This window comes from Mesoplodon mirus, assembly GCF_964341445.2.
Source record: "Mesoplodon mirus genome assembly, chromosome: 4".
In the NCBI taxonomy this organism is placed as follows: domain Eukaryota; kingdom Metazoa; phylum Chordata; class Mammalia; order Artiodactyla; family Ziphiidae; genus Mesoplodon; species Mesoplodon mirus.
The window spans coordinates 16,008,660-16,035,605 of NC_138979.1; the positions used below are offsets into that span (position 1 = coordinate 16,008,660).

Genomic DNA, 26,946 nt, shown 5'->3' on the forward strand with positions numbered 1-26,946 from the left:
TCATTATCATACAATCTTTCAGTCTGTTTTTAAATCTAACCCCAAAGATAGGGGTTTATATAAACCCTGGAAGGAAACGTAAATCTCACTATCCACAGTGGTAAAGTTCTACAAGGCAAGGAGACAGGATTGCTAAGAAAACCTGGTGTTGAACAGGAGAGGATCATTAAGTCTCATACTTGTCATCACAAACATCACTAACCTGAAAACAGAAACAAAAGTGACAAGAGTAGCAGGTGTGAAAGAAAAGAGAAGGACTGAAGTAGTTTGGGTATACACGCAAAAAAGAAATGCCACTTATACTTCTAGTTTATAATTTTCAAAATGAAGAACAACGATCTTGCTGAAAAATAAAATCCAAATGAGCTCAAAGTAATAACACACACAAAACCTTTCCACAGATACTGTTAATAATGTAATTTATTGAAATTTAACCTTAAATTATCATAGAAAAAGACTTTATTAAATACATAGATTTTTATTCTCAATAGAGTTTTCAACTGAGAGAATTTATTATCTACTTTATTGACTATTTTATTATTTTCCCTCTACCATCCTGATTTCTCAAACAACATAATTATCTACAGCAAAGATTGATCAAAATATCATGGGTTATTTACCAGATTTTACTTGTCTACAAAAATCATTTCTATTTTTTTTCCCCTCAGTGATCAATGGCTCCACAAATGGGAATGAATGGACTTTTTCTCCACTTCTCAGTTTTATGTCACAGAAATGATGAGCCTTCACCAGAACAAACTTCCCATTCCAGTCTTACAATTATCTCTGTCTAGGGAGTTTTTTATTTTTTTATTTTTTTGGATTGGCAAACAGTATCTACATTGTTGAGGACAATATGAAGAAGAGAAGCAGAATCCAGTTCACTAAGAAAAAATAGCAAGATAGCCTTCTTTTTACAAGAATGGGCGCACTGATGTGCATTTAATGAAAAAGCAAAATGCTAAATAATTAGCAAATTTAGGTTTATTTTGAGACACTTTTTTCCCCTGGAAGTTAGGCCTATGGAAAACATCATAAGATAGAAAATAGAAAATAGCAGCTTATTTTCCCATCTTTTATTAAAATAAAAAGCAATTTATGGTTATACAGAGAGGTGCATTTCAGGAAGCCTTTAATTCTATAATTAAGTTTAAATATGTTCCATCTCACCAAAAAATACTTTCTCAAAAACATTTTTTTTAGAAAATAGGCAGTAAAAACACAGCCCTAATTAGATCTCTCTCACACGCACACACAGACACAAACATACACACATTCTCAACAAATACAGAGCAGAAGAAACATAGCTATAAAAAATTCAAGCTTTCTCCTGATGCACTTATGTGATGAAAGAAATTTGTAAGACTCAATGCAGAATATAACAATTACTACTGGAAGGTAATGAATTAGTAAAAACTACATGGAGATGGCCTCCAAAGCATCAGCACATAAAATCACTTCGCCTCTACCTTACTGTCAGCTGTGGAAATGCCAGTGTTTAATACATACATTTGTATATTGAGCAGACACAGTAGTTTTGGAAAAATATACAAACAGTATTTAAGTTTGAAAAAGCAAATGAGAAAAATAATAAATCACTCCTTCTTCCTATACTGCTCAACCTGCTTTTGCTTAGACTTTATTGAATTCAAATACTAAGTATTGATGTATGTGGTTTTTCCTGTGAGCAGAGAGAAAAGTAGAAAATGAGAAATCGTGTAGATCTATTTTTAGGAAAAAAGTATATGCATTTCAGACTAACCAATTTTTAGACCGAAATAAATTACAATGCTCAGAAAATGATGTTTGGGAATATTAAAATATCTTTACAACACACAGAGTTGTTTAAAAATTTTTTGGCTTTCTCATCTATATGATAAACTATTTCTTTTACAAAAATTGGTTAAAACTTACATTTGGTATTTTAGTCTGAAGATATTTCAGAGGCACAGAAAACCTAAATCATAGTAAGTTTAACAACTCTTTTGAGGTAAGCCATAATCAGTCTTATTGTAATGAAAGAGGACTTAAATTGGGTTAGAGATAGTTGTGAAAATGAGAAAATTAGAATAAATTGCATTAAAATACTAATATTTGAAACTCTAGAGTAGCAAGGTTCCTTTTAAGGAGGATTTATGTTTATGAGTAGAAATCCTGAGACAGGTATTGTCTTTTTCTCCTTACAGAAAACCCGTGTTTCTTCCAAGCAATTAAGTTTTCTATGGGGAAATTGACAAGTGGGTTAGTTCGATGCTACACTCTCAGCCTAAAATCACTGTGCTTACTTCTCTCCTTTTTTGCTGTAAAGAAGACAAAAGACTCCTCCTTTTACTCCTCTAAATTCTTTACTGTGCCTTTACCTCATCTCAACTCACTGGTGGAGTCCTTAATGTATGAATTCACAAAAATGGGATGAAGAATTAGCATTTCTATGTATAAACAGATTCCCAGCATAAGATTCTAGAGATCTGGAGTTCATTTTTTTTTTTTTAAACTCAGTTCACCACGATCATGGGTCCGTTGCCAAACAGTGATCTCCATCTTCTTTTTGTGTCTATAAAACAATATTTTAAGTCCCTGAAACACACTATATGAAATGAAGGCAATTTAGTACATTTCAGATTTATGAAATGTAATGTGATAAACAAAATAATTACTAAAGGGAAAAGATTAAGGTTTTCTTTTTTTAAAAAAGGACATTAATCCTTTCAAACTTCTAGACAGAATTACTAAATTACCATTTGACATTCTAGGGGCCTAAGAGCATGATTTCTCCTCCAAAAGTGAAATCTTTCACTGGCTTCAAATCCCCTATTGCTCAAACTGATCAAGGAAGCAACTTTTCATTTTGGGCATCATTTTCAATTTAATGATGACCTTGAAAGGACAGAAAGGTTGCATAATGTGTGGTTAAGAATGTGTTCTGGGGGCAGATTAACCAGATGTAAGATGGGGTTCCACCAATTATGAACTACACAACATTAGGCACATGTGCCAGCTCTAAATGTTCTGTGTCTCAGCTCCAAATCTACCCTCTCTGCCCTGCTTTGAGATCTGGAGCTGGACAGTGAAAACATTTCTCTTTTGAATAGCTCACACAATGTTTGGCTTCGTTAGTAAAGAGCACAGGATGCCACAAAGCACAGCAGAGGAAGGAGCTTCTCTTTTTGGTTCCAGTGTATGTTTTGTTGTTATTCTTGGACCATGACTGCCAGCAATATAAAGCAACCCAGTTACAGTCACCCTTCAGTGAGTTTTGCAGGCATCCTGGTGGATAATTTCTTCCTTGGACACTAAATTGTTAACCAAGTCTAGCCCACATCATCCCAGCAAATTTCTCCACCTTCCAGAGGGTTCCAGTCACACCCTCTCCAGTAAAGTTTAATTCTCAGTGTTGGGATGTGGAGCCCACCCCTCCTCCAAATGTATCCTTTCCTTAATTCTCTGTCTCAATCCTAGAGGTAGTAGCTGCTCCCTACATCTGTTAATTCCTTTCTTCTCTACTGTTCTTTTAGTTCTTTTTGCAGTTAACCATGTCTCAAAAGGTAACAATTCTTCATATTACATTTTCTCTGTTCAAATTACTAGGGTGGTTTCTGTCTCCTGAATGAACACTAACTGATATGAAAGTCTGTAAAATGAGGATAATATTAGGGTTGAATTCTTTGATTTGTTTTGATGATTAAAAGAGTTTATATAGATAAAGTTCTTAAACCATGTACATTTGGTAATAGTCTTAATGTATATCAGGGACAGGCTTACAACTGTAAATCCCAGGCAGATATTTCAATAGATAACTCTTCTGATATAGTAAGAAAAACAGAAAATAGTTTAAGAAATTCCTACTTGGGTTCTAATACAAGATGGTGACATAGGAAGATCCTGAACTTACGTCCTTCCACAGACACAGTGAATCTACAGCTACATATGGAGCAATTTTCTCTTGAAAAAACAAAGAAAACAAAATTAAAGCCTAGGTGAGAGACTCTTACACATTGTGCAAATGAGAAAAAATCCACTACAAAGCGGGTAGGAGAGGCTGACACAGTCTTGCCCTAAACCTGACACCAATCACAGCGATTCACAATCAGAAGGAAACTCAAAACCCAGAGCTTCTCCCCAGGGAGTGAAAGACTGGAACCCTGACATAAGGTACCCCAACTTTTAAGACCTGCACCTGAGGAAAAGCCCCCCAAACATCCAACTTTGAAAACCAATGGGGCTCACATCCAGGAGACACATAGATTATAGTGAACTGAGAAATGGCTCCTAAAGGGCTCACAGTCTCAGACTCACCCCACTGACCATTGCAGAAGCAGCTGATCGAGAGGTGCCTACCTTTATGTGAAAGAGGCTTATATGCTTATCTAAAAAGTGTCAGCCTAAAGGGCAGACGTTTACTTTAACACACATCCAGGGCCTGCTGGGGAACTCCCCAGGAATGGAGGCTGGCAGATGCCATCTTTGCAGAGCTCTCTGTCTCCACCCAGCTTGCTGTACCTCTTGGAAATGGCTTGCACCCTCCCCAGTTCTTGTGCCTGATTCCCAGGGAACACCTCTGTCACCTGTCACTGGCTTATGTCACCAACAGGGCTTATGCTAGGGGGATCCACAGGACTGTAACCAACAGAGAAAAAGTTCTTAATTATCTATCACCCCCAGGAGACAACAGACAGAGATACCCAGTCTTTCTATGGAAAAAGCATATTAGCTTATCTTCATAGCTGTGGCCTGAAGGGCAGGCTTCTGATCCACTCTGATCCCCTCCAGAGACCTCAGAGGGTAGGCAATATCCTCATGTCCTCCCTCTGCTTGATTCCAGAATGCCAGTATCTCCCAGAGAGGAATTGCACAGTGTCTGGTGTCCTGGTTTTTGTGGCTGCCGCCCAGAGGACAGCCCTTGATTGCCCAGCTCTGGTGGTCAGTAGGGTTTATATTCCCAGGTCCTGTTAGACTGTAAGCAATGGAGAGACAGAGCTTGGCAGGCTACCACCCCCAGGGCCCTGTGCAGACAGCGAACCAAAATACACCCCCAATATTTCTGTGAAAGAGGCCTATTTGCTTGTCCCAGACCTTTGGTCTGAGGGGCAGGCTTCTGGTTTGGCACACTTCTAGGGGCCTACCAATGTGCATTCCAGGGATGGAGGTCAGTGGACGCCATCTTTGCAATCTCCTTCTGCCTTGCTCCAGGTCACATGGTGTCTCCCTACAAGAAACTCATCTGGCTTCCTGATTTTTTCAACTGCCTCAGAGAGGACACCTCTAGATGGTCTTGCTATGGGGGCCAGGAGGACTTAGGCTTGCAATCTCACAGGAATGTATATATTTACATACTTTACAAGTTGCTGCCTGGAGGTCTGGCTGCCTGAGAGTCCAGCTTCCAATCAGCCTGAATCTAGGTGCTGACTGAGAACTTCTGCTTTGGGACATTGACAGGACTTAGCACACCCTCAACTACTGGGAGGCTACTGGGACAATCACAAATATTTTAGAGATAACCCAAGAGCTAGGTTAGGGTTGAACCATAAAGTTCTACACGAGGCTACTTCTTCAAGACTGGGAGAGGTAGCTGTTTTATCCAATGCATAGAAGCCAACATAGAGAGACAAGAAAAGTGAAGAAATGGATGAATATGTTCCGAGAGAAAGAACAAGATAAAACCTCAGAAAAAGTCCTTAATGAAATGGAGTTAAGCAACTCATCTCTTAAAGAGTTCCATGTAATGGCCGTAAAGATGTTCACCAAACTCAGGAGGAAAATGGATAAACACAGTGAGAACTTCCACAAGGAGGCAGAAAATATAAGAAAGTACCAAACAGAAGTCACATAGCTGAAGAATGCAATAATTAAACTGAAAATACACATGCAGGGTTCAAGAGCAATAGAAAGGATCAGTGAAATCAAAGACAATGCAGTGGAACTCTCCCAATCAAAGCAGAAAAAAGAATTTTTAAAAAGTGAAGTTAGTTTAAAGGACTTATGGGACAACATCAAGCAGGCCAACATGTGCATTATAGAGGTCCCAGAAGGAGAAGAGAGAGAAAAGGGGGCAGAAAATTCACCTGAAGAATAAGTTGAAAACTACCCTAATTTGGGAAGGAAACCTCCAGATTCAGGAATCCCAGAGAGTTCCAAAGAAGATGAACCCAAAGAGACCCACACCAAGACTATTATAAATTTAAATGTCAAAAGTTAAAGACATGGAGAGAATTTTAAAGCAGCAAGAGAAAAATAACTTGTTAAATACAAGGGAACCCCCATAAGGAAATAAGCATATATTTCAGCAGAAATTTTGCAAGCCAGAAGGGAGTGATACAATATATTCAAAGGGCTGAAAGAAACTTCCAATTAATACTCTACTTGGCAAAGTTATCCTTCAGAATTGAAAAAGAGAGAAACAGTTTTCTAGCAAGAGCTAAAGAAGTTCATCACCACTAAATTGTCATTACAAGAAATGTTAAAGGGACTTCTTTAAGCTGAAAAGAAAGGATGCTAATTAGTAACAGTAAAACAAATGAAAGTATAAATCTCACTGGTAAAGATAAACACACAGTAAAATTGGTATAGTCTACTCTTGTAAAGGTGGTGGTTTAATCGCTATTAAAGATAGTGTAAAAGTTGCAAGAAGAAAGTAGTAAAAAAAACTGTAACAACAATAATTAGTTAAGAGACACATAAGATAAAAACATATAAAATGTGACATCAAAAACAAGAAACATGGGGGTTGAGAAGAGTGAAAATATAGAGCTTTAGAATGCATTCAAATTTAAGTTGTTATCATCTTAAAATAGACTTAATAAATGTAAGTTGTTGCATGTAAACCTCGTGGCAACCACAAAGCAGAAACCTATAGTAGATACACAAAAGATAAAGAAAAAGGAACTAAGAATACCACTATAGAAAATCATCAAATCAAAAGGGAAAAGAGCAAGAGAAAATAAAAGGAATGGAGGAGCAACAAAATGGCCAGAAAACGATTAACTTAAAGGCAACAAGCACCTACCTATCAATAATTACTTTACATGTAAATAGACTAACTTCTCCAATCAAAAGGCACAGAGTAGCTGAATGGATAAAAAAGAAGACCCATCTATAATGCTACCCACAAGAGACTCACTTCAGATATACAAACTGAAAGAGTTAAGCTTTTGAGATAAGTGATATCAGACAGAATAGACCTTAAAACAAAGACTGTAATAAGAGACAAAGAAGGGCATGACATAATGATAAAAGGGTCAAACCAACAAGTGGCTATAATGTTTGTAAATATTTATGTATCCAATATAGTTTCTCCTACATATATAAAAATATATTAGCAGACCTAAAAGGAGAAATGGACAGCAATACAATAATTGTAGAGGATTTTAGTACCCCCATTTTTATCAATGGATAGATAATCCAGACAGAAAATCAAAAAGGAAATATTTGGACATGTTGGACCAGATGTATTTAACAGATATATAGATATATATGAAACATTCCATCCAAAAGCAACAGAATACACACTCTTCTCAAGTGCACATGGAACATTCTCCAGGACAGATTATATGTTAGGCCACAAGACAAGTCTTAATAAATGTAGGAAGGGTGAAATCATATCAAGCATCTTTTCTAACCACAATGGTATGAAACTAGAAATCAATTACAAGAAAAAAAAATGGAAAAAACCACAACTATGTGGAGGTTAAAAACATGCTACTAAACAACCAATGGTCAAAGAATACATCAAAAGAGAAATCAAAAAATTCCTTAAGACAAATACATATGGAACTACAACATACCAAACTTCTGGGATAAGACAAAAGTTCTAAGAGGGAAATTCATAGGGATAAATGCCTATCTCAAGAAACAAGAAAAACCTCAAATGACCTAACTTTACAACTCAAGGAACTAGAAGAAGAACATAGCCCAAAGCTAGTGAAAGGAAGGAAATAACAAAGATCAGAGTTGAAATAAATGATACAGAGATTAAAAGGCAATAGAAAAGATCAATGAAACTCAGAACTATTTCTTTGAAAAGATAAACAAAATTGACAAATTGTTAGCTAGACTAACAAAGAAAAAGGGAGGACTCAAATAAATAAAATCAGAAATAAAAGAGGGGACATTACAACTGATAACACAGAAATACAAAGACTCATAAGAGACTACTAGAACAATTATACACCAATAAATTGGAAAAACTAGAATAGATAAATTCCTAGAAACACACAACCTGACAAGACTGAATTATGAAGAAACAGAAAATCTAAATAGACAATTATGAGTAAGGAGACTGAATCAATAATCAAAAACCTCCCAACAAACAAAGTCCAGGACCAGAAGACCTCACTGATGAATTCTACCAAAAAAATTTTTTCTACCAAACATTTGAAGAAGAAATAATACCAATCCTTAAACTCTTCAAAAAATGGAAGAACACTTCCAAACACATTTTCAAGGCCAACATTACCCTGATACCAAAACCAGAAGAGGATGCCACAAGATGAAAAATTACAGGCTAATATTTCTGATGAACAGAGATGTTCATCAAACACCTCAATAAAACATTAGCAAACCAAATTCAAGAGCACCTTAAAAGAATCATACACTATCATCAAGAGTGGTTCATTTCAGGGATACAAGGATAATTCAACATCAGTGAATATGATATATCATATTAACAAAATGAAGGATAAAATTCATATGATCATATCAATAGATGCAGGAAAAGCACTTGACAAAATTCAACATCCATTTATGACAAAAACTCTCAACAAAGTGGGTATTAAGGGAATGTATCTCAACATAATAAAGGCCATATATGACAAGCCCACAACCAACATCACAATCAATGATGAAAAGCTGAAAGTTTTTCCTCTAAGATCAAGCACAGGACGAGGATGCCCACTCTCATCATTTTTATTTAACATAGTATTGGAAGTCTTAGCCACAACATTTAGGCAAGAAAAATAAAATTAAAATAAAATAAAAGAGCATCAAAATCAGAAACAAAGAAGTAAAACTATCACTATTTGCAGATGACATGATTTTATATATAGAAAACCCTAAAGATTCCCAATAAAACTGCTAGAACCAATCAATGAATTAGTAAAGTTGCAGGATACAAAAGCAATATACAAAAATCTATTGCCTTTCTATACATCAATAATGAAGTATGAGAGATAAATTAAGAAATGAATACCACTTATAATTGCATCAAAAAAACCCCAAAATATCTAGAAATCAATTCAACCAAGGAGGTGAAAAACCTGGGCACTAAAAACTATAAGACACTGATGAAAGAAATGAAAGAAGACACAAATAAATGGAACAATATTCCATGCTCATGGATTGTAAGAATATTGTTATAATGCCCATAATACCCCAGGCAATCTACAGATTTAATGCAATCCCTGTCAAAATTCCAGGGGTATATTTCACAAATAATAGAACTATCCTAAAATTTTTATGGAACCACAAAAGACCCCAAATATCCAAAGCAATCTTGAGAAAGAAGAACAAACATGGAGGCATCTTGCACCCTGATTTCAAACTATATTACAAAGCTATAGTAATTAAAACAGTATGTTACTGGCATAAAAACAAACATAGATGAATGGAACAGAATGGAGAGCCCAGAAGTAAACCCACCCATATATGGTCAATTAATTTTCAATAAAGGAGGCAAGAATATACAATGGAGAAAGGATAGTCTCTTCAATAAATGGTGTTGGAAACACTGCACAGCCACATGCAAATAAAATGAAAGTGGACCACTATCTTACACCATACATAAAAATTAACTCGAAAGGGATTAACGACTTGAACATAAGACCTGAAACCATAAAAATTCTACAAGAAAACATAGGTAATAAGCTCCTTGACATCAGTCTTGGCAATGATTTTTGGATTTGATACCAAAAGCTGAGTCAACAAAAGCAAAAATAAGTGGGATTACATCAAACAGTTTCATCCATTTCTGGCTCAGACTTCCTAAAACCCTTGAAATTTCTGAGGTGTTACGCGTGACAAAGTTGTCTTTTGTTATGCTAATGGGGTGACTTTGGACAGTATCTAAAGATGGAAGCTGGTTGCCAATGGAGCCAACTATATGATTAGAGGGTTGGAACTTTCAGTCCTACCCCTGACTTGTGGGGAGAGGAGATGGGCTGGAGGTTGAATCAATGGCCAATGATTTAATCAATCATACCTGGGAAATGAAGCCTCCATGAAAACCCAAAGGACAGAGCCTGGAGAGTTTCTGGGTTGCTGAACATGTGGAGGTGCTGGGAGAGTGGCACCTGGAGAGGACAAGGAAGCTCCTCGTCCTTTCCCCATACTTTGCCCTATGTTTCTCTTCCAGCTAACTGTTTCTGAGCTATATTATTTTACAATAAATGGGTGATCTAGTAAGTAAAATGTTTCTCTGAGTTCTGTGAGCTGCCCTAGCAAATTAATCAAACCCAAGGAAGGAGTCTTGGGAACCTCTGACTTATAGCCAGTCAATCAGAAGAACAGTAACAACCTGGGTTTGAGACCATCATCCGAAGTAAGTGGAAGAAGAGGGGAGGCAGCCTCGTAGGACTGAACCTTTACCTGTAGAACGTGATGGCATCTCTAGGTAGATAGTGTCAGAACTGAGTTAAATTGTAGGACACCCAACCGATGTCCTGAGCACTATCTGGTGTGGGGAACACCCCTCCCTACACCAGAATTGAGTCCTTGGAACACAAAAGATGGGAATTTATCTGAAGAAAACAAAAACACTAACTCGAAAGGATATATGCACCCCCATGTTCACTGCAGCATTATTTACAATAACCAAGTGGTACATAAACACAATGGAATAATATTCAGCCATAAAACAGAAGAGAATCTTGCTATTTGTGACAGCACAGATGGACCTTGAGGGTATTATGTTAAGTGAAATAAGTCTGATAGAGAAAGACAAATACCATATGATTTCACTTACATGTGGAATCTAAAAAACAAACAAACTAACAACAACAACAAGAAAAAACACCCAAGGTCCTAGTTCAGAGGACAGATTGTTGATTGCCAGAGGCAGGGAATTAGGGCGTAGGGGGCAAAAAGGGTGAAGGGGGTCAACAGGTACAAAGGTATATTCTAGTTATAAAATAAGCAAGTAAGTCATGAGGATGTAATTTATAGCATGACAACTATAATTAATAATATTGTATTGCATATTTGAAAGTTAAAAAGAGAGCAAATTTTATAAGTTCTTATCACAAGAAAACAATTTGTAACTATGTATGGTGATGGGTGCTAACTAGACTTATTTTCATGGTTATTTTGCATTATATACAAATATCAGATCATTATGTTGTACGTCTGAAACCAATATAATGTTATATATCAATTATACCTCAATAAAATATTTTTAAAATTTAATAACAAATAAAAAACATTCTTAATTGAACAACACTCACTTAAGTAGCATGCACTTTACATTCAGAGAGTAATTATGCACACACAAATCTTAGTCCAGTCAGTCAGGACTTTCACTCACCACAACTGGCTTCATCTGCTCCATCTGGGCAGTCAGATGTAAAATCAGAGAGCTTGCTGGATGAAATACAGCCTGCATCATCATGTGGCCCAAATCCAGCTTCAAAATTAAGAGATCGAGAGAATAAAACATCTTTTTTTCTCCAACATAAATGGGATGCAGAATTGCTTCATGAACACTAGTTTTTAAATATGCTAAAAATGGCAAGCACAGGAGGATCTCAATAAACCTCTGGCCATTAATATAACATAAGTCCCTATCAGTGGGACGTGATAAGTCCCCTTCCACTCCCGTCCCTAAACTCCTGTATGGTAATAATACTAAATTCAGTGAAGGAGATCCTATAATTGCCTATTGGCTAAATTTACAAAAACGGTGAGAAAGTGTTTTTTTTCCTTTGTGTAAAATCATTGGTCTTTCAGGAATAATTCATGTAAGTTTGGCCTAATGAGAATTATGCTCTAACCAGCTGAGCTGGTGTTCAGATTGAAGCACACATAAATGAGTTTTGAGTTAATTTATGAAAAGAATTCTCTGTACGTGAGATCGAGTATTCTCAGAGCCTTCTGCTAAGGTTAATTTTAGTGATAATTTAAAACATTTAACCACACTTCTGCTTCCAAATACATTCTCCTCAATGTCAACTCTAATGCCTTCCTACTATTCTAATTCTGGTGATGCAGTATATGATTAGAAGAATAAAAATGTTTAATTAATTAACAGAAATAAGTAATTCTGGTTAACCCTCCAAAACTCATTAATCATTAAATCTGCTGCTTTACATTCTTTAATGTCTATCAAAACAACTCACACACACAGAGCTTAGAAAGGTTTATTATAAATTCAGGACACATATTCTGAGTAATGTAAATGCATGTTAACACAATACAGAGTTAGGACATAGAATATACAGCCTTACCAATGAAAGATGTCTTTAATAAAGGACTTTAAAAAATTCTTTAACTCAGATCTCAATCCAGAATTAATTCTCCTATATCATCCTTGATTAGTGAGTGCATTTAGCTCTTGTTACGAATGCAGCTTTTCCTCTCACTAAATATGTTGTTTAAGGGAACATAACTTCAGAATGTATGACATGCCTGATGTCCACATGCAGTTATTTTTCATGTATGGAGAGTAAGAAAAATGAAGTGTTTCAGTTTTCAGGCAACATTTTTAATATTTATTTCTATTTGTTAATTGAGACCTGACTGTAGGGGTGGTCAGAAAGAAACATCAGTTAGTGTTAAAATAACAAAGTAACTGCAGGCACAATGTATACCATTTCAACACACTCTCAGAACCTAAACTATGGTTAGATTTTCAAAAATGCCTATTCTACTATTTGGGATCCATTTTTATGACAATATACCTGTCTCTTAACTGAAATTCTCTACAAAATACTTAGTCAAAGAATTAGCCAAACTCCATCTGTTTCTTGAAAATATTATGTTTTGAATTTAAACACAGAATTTTAGGGTCAAGTTTGAAATTTTTCATTGGCCTTAAGTCACTTTTTCAACCATGATAATCTTTTTGAACTCCTGAGTGACTCTGAAACATGAATTTAATTACATATTCACTTGAAGTGTCAAACAAAATTAAAATACAATTGAATTTTTATAGCAGTTTTAAAAAATGAAAATATTTTAAATTCATAACTTTTATAATTAAAAAAAAATCTGTATGTGACAATTTTAGCCACAAATGTAGAATGTTATTAGAAGAGAGCCTAAGGCCTAGACTGTGATATAACATATTTTTTTAAAAAGGTAAAAATATATTTTAAAAAGGTAAAAAAATATGTTTTAGTTTTCAGGGACATGTGATATAATCCACACCTTGGTATTAGGCATTAGTGAACTATATTATTGAAGGATTCTAATATATTTTATATTTTGATATCAAGGAAAACTAATTATTTTAAGGTTCAAAACTGCAGCAACCACAAGAAAAAAACTTACCTTTGCTTTGAACGCTAGTACTTGGAAGTGTCTTATATGAAATTTCACATTCCTGGGATACACTGATGTCATCTATAGCAACAGTAGCATGTGATGATAAAACAGTAGCTTCTAAAATTAACTATAATTACAGAAAGATAAATTATTAAAAATATACTATAAAAGTCTTGAAATAACTTTCTAGGCCCAAAATGGAGCCATTCCTGCCCTGGATGCCATGACAGCAAACCAAAACTTACATAACTTTCATGCCCCTTTAATGTTCCCCTTGACCAGAAACAGAGTATATTCAGCAGTCAATCCCCCAACTTCAAGCCAACTCTGGGCTCTATATTTCCTTGTTCCTTCTCACCCTAAACAAGGTTGACTATATGGCCCCAGTCAACTCGATATTTTCTGTTTTACTCTTTCTCATTCTTTATTCTTTACCCTATAAAGCTTCCTACCTTCCACCCATTTTACAGTTCTCCAAATAGAGACTGTCTGCTTCATGAAGTGCTGAATAAACCTTGTTTGTACCACCTAAATTGTCTTCTTTAACCATTTTTTAACAAAAGTAAATTTATTACAATCATACTTTTTGGTGTAGAGAAGCTCATCTGCTTCTGTCCCAAACTTCCAAACTAATTTTAGAAAATTGTTTGACCAGAACATTCAAATGAGGAATTTATAAAGTCATAACTCCTTTAGGTAACCCTAATATCTTAGGTAACCCTAATATCTTAGGTAACCTTGTTTCAATTAGAAGTTGTAACATTCATCATGACTGAAGGCTGCCTTCCCATTGGAGCCATTAAGTCATAAGCATTTAAAATGGGCTCTTTGGGGTAATCAACTATGTGGTTTACAACTCAGATTAATTGAAATATGAATTCATTTATAACGGGTAGGCTGAAGGCAACAATTCACTTCTATATCAGAATATTTAAATACTTATATATATATTATATATACATATATGGAAACCTACTTAGTGAGGTAAATAACCACATACAATGATTAATAACATTCATATGCTAAAGCACTTGGAGGCATCTATTTAAGTTTAATTTATTTTAACATTCTAAATAATGACTGGTATAATTTGTTTTCTTTCTTGTTAATCACTCACATTATTACGTTGTTACTCCACCATGAAAGAAAGGAAGAAAGAAAGAAAGAAAGGAAGGAAGGAAGGAAGGAAGGAAGGAAGAAAGGAAGAAAGAGAAGGGAGGAAGGAAGGGAGGGAGGGAGGGAGGGAGGGAGGGTGGGAGGAAGGAAGGAAGGAAGGATGAATGAATGAATTTATGTCCAGAGCCTTAAGGATGCATAGCAGGACCACTAGACCAAGACAGGGCTAGTAAGTGCATCTCCACGTAATCAGAGAGGATCTCTGGTCTCAAAATCTTACAATTTACTTGATATGATACATTAACAACTAAGTTATACCATAAGTACTATATGAGAGAAATACAAGATACTAAAAATCAAAGAAAAGCACTTCATTATTTCTGTCAAGAATATGAGATAGAATTTGAAAAAAAAAGACTTAGCAAAGAGGTAATATTAAACTTCAGTTTTAATTGTTGCCTAAGATTCTGTTACCATGAGAAACTGGTAACATAACAAGAAAAAAAAGGAAATGTGAACATGTAGAGTATATTTAGAAAACTTTGGGCATTGTAGGATGATGGGGTTTAGGACATGCTGTCCCAAAATAGGGCACCTATGCAGCATATGGAGTATTTCAAGCCAAAGGAATTTGAAAAATGGTATGTGCAGGATGGACTTTTTGACCTTTCCTCTAAAGCAGATCAAACCCTCATGTGAGAGGAGCCCTCCCTATGCCAGAGACATCCTTATCTCTGAAGACAAAAGGACACAAAGAAGCTGAACAAACAGGCCTAGCTAAGTTCCCCAGTTTATTACACTCACCTCATACTCTGCCCTATCGTACCTTTCTACAACTATCCACTCTTCATCAAACCTCTCACAAAAACACTCAGGTTTAACTATTTCTTCAGGTCTTCATTTCCTTATGAAGGCTCCCACATCAAGTAAAACTAAAATTAAATAATTTTATATGCTTTTCTCCTGTTAATCTGCTTTATCAGTTTAATTTTGAGACCCAGTCAGGTACCCTAATAGGGTCAAGAAAAACTATTTCCTCCCCTATGGTAGGAGTATAGGATTTTTTGCCTAAATGAATTATTGCCTAAATATTTGTTTAAGAGAAGAGGACTGATTGCATGAATTGGTGCAGCCCAACGGGACAGCAATTTGATGACATCTATTAAAAAGATAAATAGGGCTTCTTTGGTGGTGCAGTGGTTGAAAGTCCACCTGCCGATGCAGGGGACATGGGTTCGTGCCCCGGTCCAGGAAGATCCCACATGCCACGGAGCAGCTGGGCCCGTGAGCCATGGCCGCTGAGCCTGCGCGTCCAGAGCCTGTGCTCCGCAACGGGAGAGGCCACAACAGTGAGAGGCCCACGTACCGCAAAAAAAAAAAAAAAAGAAAAGAAAAAAAAATAGCATAGACTACAAAAATTAAGCCCATCCTCAGGGTTTACCTTAGAGAGACACTCATAGGCACACATATGAAGACCTGGGCAGGAATGTTTGCTTTAATGTCGGTTTTGATAGCAAATTAATCAGAACAACTCAAATGTGAATCAATAAATAAATGGTGATATAGATCATGGACTCCTGAGCCAGTTAAAAAAAAATCTATCTCTGTATGCTAATATGGAAAGACCTTCAACATAAGTTTCTGAGTAAAAATTAAATTACAGAAAAAATTTATAGTATGACACTACTTAGGCTAAAAATGCACATGGTTCAGATTTCTAGATATATGTGGTACATACATACATATTAATTAAATAGAAAAGTGTCTAGAGGTAAAAATAAACTAGTGTTATAGTTACCTGAAGATACAGACTATGATGGAAGGTAAGGATGCTCAGGAGGGACTATTTCTTAATCTGAAATTTTTGATACTTTATAACAAGATGTATATAATTTTAATGATTTTTAAAATTCTGATTAGAGCTGGTTTCTGTAGAGTCTTAGCCAAGAAATTTGGCCTTCATACAAGAGGAAGAGAGTAGTAATCGATTTTAAAGAAGGATTTTGATGAAATGTATATAAGCACTGTGAGAAATAAATTATGCTTAACATCATTAAGTTATTGTAATGTATTTGGACAGCTTTAATTTCGAAGAATTTTTTTATTCATTATTGTAGTATGTCCTACATTGAAGTCAATTAAAATACAGATGTTTAATTCTTCAGACTCATTAGACAGATAGTTATGGCCACCATATTTGAAGGACTACACTACTCAAAGGAAAGCTGGAAAAAGACAGAATGTTTGTTTGGGGCACTTCTGTGTCCCAGGAGAGGTACATGCTCCTATTCTTTGAATGGAGTGGGTGCGCCCTGGGATGAGCTGAATGATGGGATAGGTCTTTAAAATATGGTTACATCATTTTGTCCGAAGAAAACCACTAGGCTCTTTTACATCTTCATATTAAAATGTAAGTATAAAACAACTCCCAGAGCAAAATAAAGATGATATTAGGTCAGGTACATGTCTGCTTGCTTACTTCTATATAATTAAATTCAGGACCATGTAATGAACGATTATAATTTGACCATTAATTAAAATTTTCCAACTTTAAACAGAGAATAATGTTATTTCCTTTAAAAAAAAAGTATCTCATATCTGTAAATAATATCACCTGATTATTCCAAAATCATCTCCACTGTTCCTATCTTGTATTACTTGCTTTAACCAAGCTGATCGTTTGATTTGTCACCAAAGGCAGTTCCCTTTGGGAACTACAGTATCATGTAATAATTGGTATGTGAGCCAGAGGTTGCTCAGAAGAAATGTTTCAATCATTGACAAAGGCAGAGTGAAAACCTCATTTTATAAGTTTCTCAAGGTAAGTTGAGAGTTAAAATTTCAAATTATATGTAAATATCTTTCCTTTTAAAACCATTTTTTAGGATCTTGCTGATTTTTGTCTTATCCAATTATATTATATTACTCCCTGAGTGAACAGAATCACTTCTTGTTTTCCTTTCAGGAAGCACAGCAACGTGTAAATATTGTTTATAATCAAGTGATTACTTTTTAGATCTGCAAAACAGAAAGAAACTTTTCAGAGAAATACTCAACTAGAATATTTAAATTTTGGTTCTTTGACATCTTCCTTTAAAAAAGAATAATGAGAGTGAATATGAATATCTAAGGAAATATGAATCTAAGAGGAAATGGAGACAATAGGAATATAGTAAGAAGCAGTAAAGAAAAATTTGACTATAGTAATTTTTGATGAATGATGGTGGTATTAAAAATAAGATCAACAGCGAACTTTTTATTTAGAGCTTACTGCATGCCAGGCACGTCCTCTTATTTTAACACTGTGAAGATGGTGTTATTTTCTTCCACATTTTAAAGCAAAGGAAACAGAAGCTTAGAGAGTTGAAGTTATTCGTTGAAGGTCACATATCTAGTATGAAAAATGTGTGACCTGAGCCATGGATGACTATGCTGTACTATATCACTATCATGAAATAAAGAGATAACTGGTCTTTAGCAGATACTGCAGAAGAGAGCTACCTGGCAAAACAAGATTGAATGAAACCCTAAGGTTAAGAAGGCTGAGGACAGAGCAACATTACAGAGACTAGACCAGCTTTTACTTTGCATTATAAATCTCACCCTTCACTGAATCTTCAAATAATATCAGGAAATTGTTATTGATTTATCCCATTGACTCTGATCAAGAGCGAACATGGTATCAATCATTGTGGAAAATTTCACAAAAGGGTCATTTTAAAATGAAATCTGAAATATGACACAATTATGTTTTAGTAGCAAACTCAAAGACAGTAGATCAACTGGAAATCAATGGACAGCATTCAGAAAAAGTACTACCTCTAGATATGAAATTAAGAAGAGCAGTTAGGAAAGAAATTGTAAATTAAATGAAAATATTTGTGTAAACAACTGAACATATAAAATGAGTAGGCCCAGTTAAAACAGATTGAAAAAATTCTATTAACTACTCGACTTACATTCTTCCAATAAAAACTGCATAGGAAATGGAGAGAATATTGAAATGTTGTTAATTTGCTGTTCTGACAAAATAAACAGTAAGCCTAATCCTTTTCCACTAGGAAAAATGAAAGCCCTACCTAACCAGGGGGCAACACTTTATCATCAAACACATCACTAAATGAACTGCCTAACATTGGTTCAGGTCAGGAGAAATTTTGCCTCTAAATTTGTTTTTCAAAAGCTTATTGCTTTCCAAATTTTAATTTTCCAAATTGCTGATTAGAGACTGTGGACTTGTAATGGTCTTCTGAATAGTGACATCTGAGAGAACAGTTCTTATTTTTCTTTTCACTGAACTGTAGTTTCTAAAACAAGCCTGTACTTCAGCCAAGTAACAAGATTACATAAGAAGGAACAGAAGTGCATGCTAAAATCCTTACCTTCTGGGGTTGAATTAAACATGGCTGAGGCTTAGCAAGAACCCAGGACAATTCACTCCCCTCAAAAAGCCAGCACAATTAAGCAGAGGCTGGGAATTCCCTGGCAGTCCAGTGGTTAAGACTCTGCCCTTCCAATGCAGGGGGCAGTTTCGATCTCTGGTCGGGGAACTAAGACCCCACATACCGCATGGTGCGGCCACAAAAATACATTAAAAAAAAAAAAAAAGAAGAAGAAGAAGAGGCTGATTGGTACTGACTGGGAGCCCCCAGGTAAGAGAGAGAAAAGCCAACACGTGGTGGTGATCCAGCACGGAGGGGAGGGAAGACAGAAAACATCACCAATCTGTGGATACCAAATTACAAAATTCCATCAAACCACTGGTCAATTTAAAAACGAGTTAATATGCCCCCAGATAATAAAGAGCAGTCTCAGTTTGCACCTCAAAACAAAGCAAGACAAAAACCCCAAAAGAAGAAATATTAAACAGGAAAAAGAAAAAATACCCAGTGCCGAAACGTTTCAATAATGATGGTAGGTTAATGAGGCCAAGAAAGAATGGCACAAGTTTCAACTCATAATATTTCTCAAATAGCCAGTTCTAACCAAGGACATTCTGGGTTTTTGTCTTTTGTTTTTTTATTAAGACTTTTAGAGCAGTTTTAGGTTCGTTGCACAACTGAGAGGACGGTACAGAGGGTTCCCACAAACCTCTATAGGCGTCCATAGCCTCCTCCATTATCAACATCCCCCACCAGAGGGGGACATGTATTCCAACCCATAAAACAACACTCACACATCATAATCACTCATGGTAAAAAGGTTTTCCCCGAAGGATGAGTCCTGTATTCTCTAGCAGTCTGTTGTTCTCTGGGTGGAGCTGTTTGTTCTGAGGTGAGGTATTATTTTAAATACATCTTCTCCAAAATATCTTGTGCTCTCTCTGTTGGATTTCTACATTTACCTCAGTTTGGAAATGAGTACCAGATGAGGTGTGTTATTTTTCAGAGGCTCCTAACACCCCAACAATGTTCTTACTTCCCCAACCCCATTTACAGAGGAAGAATCAGAAGCACGGAAGGATTAAGCAATTTCCCTCTGACTGGACACCTGGCTTTGAACCCCAGGCTCCAGAGCTCATGTTCATAGCTACCATTTTAGCTACATTCTCTTTAATTCAGATTCCTCTCAAGCACTGCTTTTATTATCACTGTGGTTTTCACAGATTGGAAAATTTGGAGCTCAAAGATGTAATGTACACAATCACTTAACAACCCATGGGGTGAGCAGAGATGGGAACTCAGACTATGGGACTCCTAAGGCAGTGAGTGTTCCAATATGTTCCACCATCTAATCTAGTTTCTAAACTACCTCTTTTCAAACATCATCTAGAAGGGAGTCATGTCCAGGAGGGTGGAAGCTGGTGCACCCATTTGATAAGCTCCAGTTTCCTTCTTTCATTATTAACCAAGTAAATGACATAAAAGTGTGATAAAATTCTCAGTATTAATGGGCAGCAGCAAATAAGGCAATAGGATTAAAATATGAGTGCAGCCAGATTTTTTTCACTACCTCATATAATCCACCATCCTCACTTAAGAAAACAAATATTTTCCCGTTAAATTACTCTTCTCTCTGCCATCCTATTCAATTCTTATCTACATTTTTGCTATGCTTCCACAAGTAAGTCTTGAGCAATTCATCAAGATAACCTCTCTTCTCATCCCTGATTGTGAATGTCTGCTTTATTAATATCAGATACATTTATGGGATATATATATATTATATTATTATCTGGAAAGATCAGCATTAAATAAGCATCTTCTGCTCAGATGTATTAATTTCTTACGTGCTTACCTGAAAAGGCAGAGTAGATTCTCCAGCCTTTGCAAAGAGGTCGATTTTTGCTTGTCTCCACTGAGATTTGGAGATTCTGATTAGATCACCTTGCTTCTGCAAATCCCCATCCAGTGATGTTCTTGTAAAAACTGAGAGGTGTGAATGCTGAGACAAACGATACCAAAACTGCACCTGGTGAAAAAAAATGTGTTTGAATGATATAAATATTCCATTTACCTGTGTCCAGTAGCTCTTCTATAGTTAAAAATATCCCAAACTACTTCTTAATTCTCCTCCAAACATGCAGACCCAGAAAATGCTAAGTACATCTTCTGCCAGCCTTTGTATTCCCTCCTTAAAAAAAAGGCTCAAGGTAGCTACATTAACTGATATTTTTAACATACGCCATAGAGATATCTAAAGAAATGGGACACTAGCATCCTGCTCAGACAAGTCTGAGGACATATATTTGTCCACACCGTCATGGACGTTTTACAGGGCCTTCACTATTGCTTCTTATGAATCTGGGGAGATACATGTTCTATATCTGACTCAAAAATTACAAAACCATGTATTACTATTCATTCTCCTTGATGTCTCAATCCAAGAAAAAGTTATCTCAAAAACTTGACTTCTCAGGTAAGAGAAAACTGCTATGAATACTTCTCATTAATTCCTTCTCCATTGTGACATTATCAAAAAACTTGGGAGATTATATAATACTGTTCATCAATAATTTAATCCAACTAGAAAATGTTCTTTTTGAGGCTAGGGAGCCTTGACTTGATCAGTTTGGTTCCTACTCACCACCAGTGATGACATAATCTAAAGGACTGACAAGTTAACTAGGTAGTGGAGAAAACACAGAGGAGTATTTTAAGGTGCCGATAGCAGTAGCTATAATGTGGAATTCAGCACTATCGTTTATTCAGCAAATACTTATTGAGCATTTACTAAATACTGGGCCCTGTGCAAGGTGAAAATTAATTGCCTCAGTAGTTGGATGACATAATACAAAATATGTCCAAAAAAAAAAAACCCACAAAAGCAAGTTGAGACACACAGCAACTTTTTCTTCTCATTATGCCAGAGAGTTCTAATGCTGCAGATTTCAAAGAAAAACACAGTATCATTCAGAGATGACTTCCCTGAGAAATGAAATCCCTCTCTTTGGACTCAAAGTGACTCCTTTTCAGTTTCACTACATTTTAAATTTCTGTTTTTTTCCCTTTGTCATTGGGCTTTTATTTTGTTATGTGAACAGATGTTATTACATATATTATTTATTTATTATCTCATTTATTTCACTGTAGGTACCAAGTTCAGTGGAGATGAAAGTTGAAAAAAAAAATCTTAATGCTCTTTTAAAAAATTGTTCAAAACATCAAGCAGGGGCTTCCCTGGTGGCGCAGTGGTTGGGAGTCTGCCTGCCAATGCAGGGGACACGGGTTCGAGCCCTGGCCTGGGAAGATCCCGCATGCCGCGGAGCGACTGGGCCTGTGAGCCACAATTACTGAGCCTGCGCGTCTGGAGCCTGTGCTCCGCAACAGGAGAGGCCGCGATAGTGAGAGGCCCACGCACCGCGATGAAGAGTGGCCCCCGCTTGCCACAATGAGAGAAAGCCCTCGCACAGAAACGAAGACCCAACACAGCCATAAATAAATAAAGCAAACTGTCAACAAGTAAAAGTAAAAAAAAAAAAAAAAAAAATCAAGCATTCTCTGTTCCAATGTGGTACACATTTTTCTTTCAATGTCTACTGAATTGCCACCACCTGATCAAAGCATTCTTTCTGATTGTCCATTTCATATTAGATTTTACTACCAAGCTCACCTACACTCAGGCCTTTAAGCAAGAAATGTAAAGTCAAACAGAAGTGTTTGATTAAATTCTATGGAAAGGGAGGATGTATGTTCCTTAACCGCAATTAAACTTTAGATCACAGCTGTAGACAGCATGTCCCAAGCCTGTAAATATGCAAAATGGAGCTTTAAACCTAGTTGTACAAGAGCCGTGCAAGCCCCATCAGAATTTCAAGCTGTCATATTGTCACTCAGTACGTTACCAGTGCGAAGTTATTTTAATAGTGCATTAAGAGTAAATACCAATGGGATCTATATTCAATAAGAGCTTAGAACTTATATTTAATTTACTTTTTAAAAAACAGAAATGGTATTGTAGAGATTTAAGGAGAATTCTTTAGTTTGGTATAGACGAAGAAACTTTCCAGAGTCTTTTCAAATTTTATATTGGTAAGGGTAAGATCACCGAACAAAAGTTATAAATACAGCTGTGATTTTCGATAGGAACTTAGCCAACATCCGTGGCTCTCACTGTGATACACACTAGTAGTGGAACACTAAGTCTTAAACTCAGAATCACAATGCACGTTGTGAATTCCTCTTAGAACATATCAAAGCACTTTGTACTTAGTATGTATTCAGTTAATAGGTATTGAAGAAAAGAAGGACGTTTGAGTGGGACTATCAGCATTCTTTCTAAAGCCAATGTCTATAAACCTTCAAAGAGAGAAAGAGAGACCTGTTCTGTGTTATAAAATGTGCAAGGAATTAAGTGTCCTTAAGGACCTCAGAGTTTTATGGGAGAGAGTGAAAAGAAAAGGAACAATTAAGTATAATGTGTATAATGACAAAGGTATGAAAACAGTGTGGCTATTTACATGTAAATGAATTTTAAAAAATGAAAAAGTCACTTTCTTGGTTACACTCATCACATTTTAAGTGCTCAATAGCTACTTGTAGCTAGTGACTTCCATAGTGGACATAGCAGAGGAAAATTTCCATCACAGAAAATTCTATTAAAAAGAGCTGTATGTTAACATTATGCCAACCATTTAAAATTTATTTACTACTTTTCATTTTAAAGGAAATTATTGTCTTGATTCATGCCTGATTCATTAAAAAGCAGTTATATAAAATGTTAATATTAAAGGCTTGCTTTTATTTCTCCTCGCTTTTCACTAAGTTGTATATATATGCACAACTTGGGTTGTATGTATAGGGTGACTATGCAAGACCATGAATCATTTTATTCAAGAAAATTTCCTTTGGTTAAATAACTTCCAACAAAGCAGTTCCTTTAATTGCAAATTGGAAAGAAAAGAAATGAAGCTCAAATTACTTTACTGTTTTTAATTGTATTCTCTGATTTTATATTATTTGTATATTTTTAGGAATATTGAATCTGGGGACATCCCTGGAGGTCCAGCATTTACGACTCCACGCTTCCACTGTAGCAGGCACGAGTTCCATCCCTGGTTGGGGAACTAAGATCCCACAGGCCACTTGGTGCGGCCAAAACACACACACACACACACACACACACTGAATCATTCATTTTACTATAAAAAGAAAGGACAGGGCTTCCCTGGTGGCGCAGTGGTTGAGAGTCCACCTACTGATGCAGGGGACATGGGTTCGTGCCCTGGTCCGGGAGGATCCCATATGCCGCAGAGCGGCTGGGCCCGTGAGCCATGGCCGCTGAGCCTGCACGTCTGGAGCCTGTGCTCCGCAACGGGAGAGGCCACAACAGTGAGAGGCCCGCGTACCGCAAAAAAAAAAAAAAAAAAAAAAAAAGAAAGGACACAATATCAGGTGACTTATACTACTAGTTACCGAGTGTAGGTGAATAACTAATCTTGCTCTTTGGTTTCTGCAGTGCCCTGTGATATTTCCAGAGGAATAGCCAGTTCTACAAAAGAATGTAATTAGGAACAATTAGTAATTACTAATTAGTAAATCTCTGAGACTAAATTCTGCAAAGGACATTAAGAGGACATTATTTATAAGTTCAAAATAATGTCTTCTTTATTTCTCTTTACTGTTTCATTTTATTTTGGTCTGTCTCCAGTTGGAACTCTTCAAATTTTCTGCTTTTTTCCTCAACCTTCCTATGGTCTTTGTTCTACTTGCTTCCCTATTAGGGAGCTTTTTGGTCAGATCTTCATGTCTTTTCTCAGTTATTCTCCAAATTCTCAGCTATCTCTGCCTTCTCTGCTTCATGTCGACCCCTGTCTGGTATTTGATACACCTGTTATATCTTCAAGATCTAGAATAATAAAAAGAGTAAAACACAAAAAAGTTTTAAAAAAAAAGGAAAAGAAACAAGATATCTGTAACTCCTCAAAACTCAAGTGGAATAAGTCAGTGTAGGGGAGGGGGATCATTCATCTCTCACACAGACACACACCCCTCATCATTACCATAGTGATTCTTATGACTCTATTCGTAATCATGTTTTTGCCTCTTTTTATCTGAACAAGCTTAAGTAAAAGTTTGCAATCTTCAATAAAATATAATCTGTTTTTCTCATCTAAATGATTAATCTTCATGTGTTTTGACAATGTACAACTGAGGAGAATATCTGCTCAATCTTTCCCCAATAAACCACTGCTTCCTCTAGAATCTATCTAGTGCTCTAATACTATTCTTGGAGTAAACAAAACAATCAGAGAACAGAACATGAGTGCACCATTCCAAGCCCCATTGTATATTACTTTTTTTTCTAAATTTCTCTCCGCTATGAGCTCATAACTCTACTTGGGGAACATTACAAGACATGGCCTTTTCAAACTCATTGAGAGAGTTGTTATAAGTGGGTTATCACTTATATATATGGTTTATACGTATATATGTGTATGTTATATATTATATATAATATATATTTATTTATATGTTTAATTTATATATTATTACATTATATATTATATATACTTACATAAAATATTATATATTATATGTATTTAATATTTTTATTACTCTCTGTAGCACTTCACACTAAACTATCAGTATGCCTCACAAAATTCTATATTTTGTTATGGCAAATGTGTTTACATTGCCCCTAGTATATTCCCAGCATTGAGGGCTATGATGAGCATGGAGTAGAGAAACAATAGGTGTGCACTGAATCAGAGAAAGAACATTTACACTGGTGTGTGTGCAATCAGGGGGAAAGTCTCAGAAGAACTATTTTTGTTTTGTTTCTTACTTCCTTGAATATAAACCAAATGAGTTCTCACATGTCTCTCTCTGCATTGGCTGCTGGAAAACTTAGACTCAAAAATGTAGCCTGGCCCTCATAAACTTTATTTTTGGAGCCAACCTATTTTTCGTTTCATCTGTCTTTTTCTTGGTATCTCTATTCACTTCTTTTTTTTTTTTTTTTTTTTGCGGTATGTGGGCCTCTCATTGTTGTGGTCTCTCCCACTGCGAAGCACAGGCTCCGGACGCGCAGGCTCAGCAGCCATGGCTCACGGGCCCAGCCGCTCCGCGGCACGTGGGATCCTCCCGGACCGGGGCACGAGCCCGCGTCCCCTGCATCGGCAGGCGGACCCTCAACCACTGCGCCACCAGGGAAGCCCTCACTTCTTTTTAATTGTACGAATTTTTTGATTAAAGAGGATTAGAATAGCAAAATGAGTTGGGGAATACAAAAAAAAAAATGAAAGACAAACACACAAAATGGCATTGAAAGTGGAAGCTTCATGTTATCAGTCCTGCTGTATTTAATTATGAAGTCCTAAAAATGAGATATGTCTTTTATACAGTAACTCAAACAAGAGAGTGGTAAAATATTAATATCCACATAAATCTCCTTCAGATTTTACATTTCCTAATTTATTAAAAACAGTAACAGGGCTTCTCTGGTCGCGCAGTGGTTAAGAATCTGCCTGCCAATTCAGGGGACATGGGTTCATGCCCTGGTCCAGGAGGATCCCACATGCCACCGAGCAGCTAAGCCCATGCGCCACAGCTGCTGAGCCTGCGCTCTAGAGCCCGCGAACCACAACTACTGAGCCCATGTGCCACAACTACTGAAGCTCGTGCACCTATAGCCCATGCTCCACAACAAGAGACGCCACCGCAATGAGAAGCACGAGCATTGCAACAAAGAGTAGCCTCCACTCGCCGCAACTAGAGAAAGCCAGCTCACAGCAACGAAGACCCAATGCAGCCAAAAATAAAAAAATAACAAAATTAATTAATTAAAAAAAGAAAAAGTTAAAAAAAACAAAAATAGTAACAGTATGTCGACAGCAATAAGAAACACTAGCTTCTGGCTCCCACATGTTCTGTTTGTGCTATCTCCTGTCTATTCCAAGGAAAAATGCCAAATTTCCAC

The 26,946-nt window shown here is 36.3% G+C and overlaps 1 protein-coding gene across 1 annotated transcript in view; it reads right to left on the reverse strand.

The window, feature by feature from the left end:
• Nucleotides 1-26,946, reverse strand: part of MALRD1 (MAM and LDL receptor class A domain containing 1) — a gene marked incomplete at both ends in the record, with an annotated part of 598,196 nt that overhangs the window by 468,682 nt on the left and 102,568 nt on the right. Inside the window, 2 exons of the mRNA XM_082619568.1 lie at nt 13,477-13,597; nt 20,824-20,997. Of these exons, the coding sequence (XP_082475694.1) occupies nt 13,477-13,597; nt 20,824-20,997 (295 nt within the window). The remainder of the gene's footprint in view (nt 1-13,476; nt 13,598-20,823; nt 20,998-26,946) is intronic.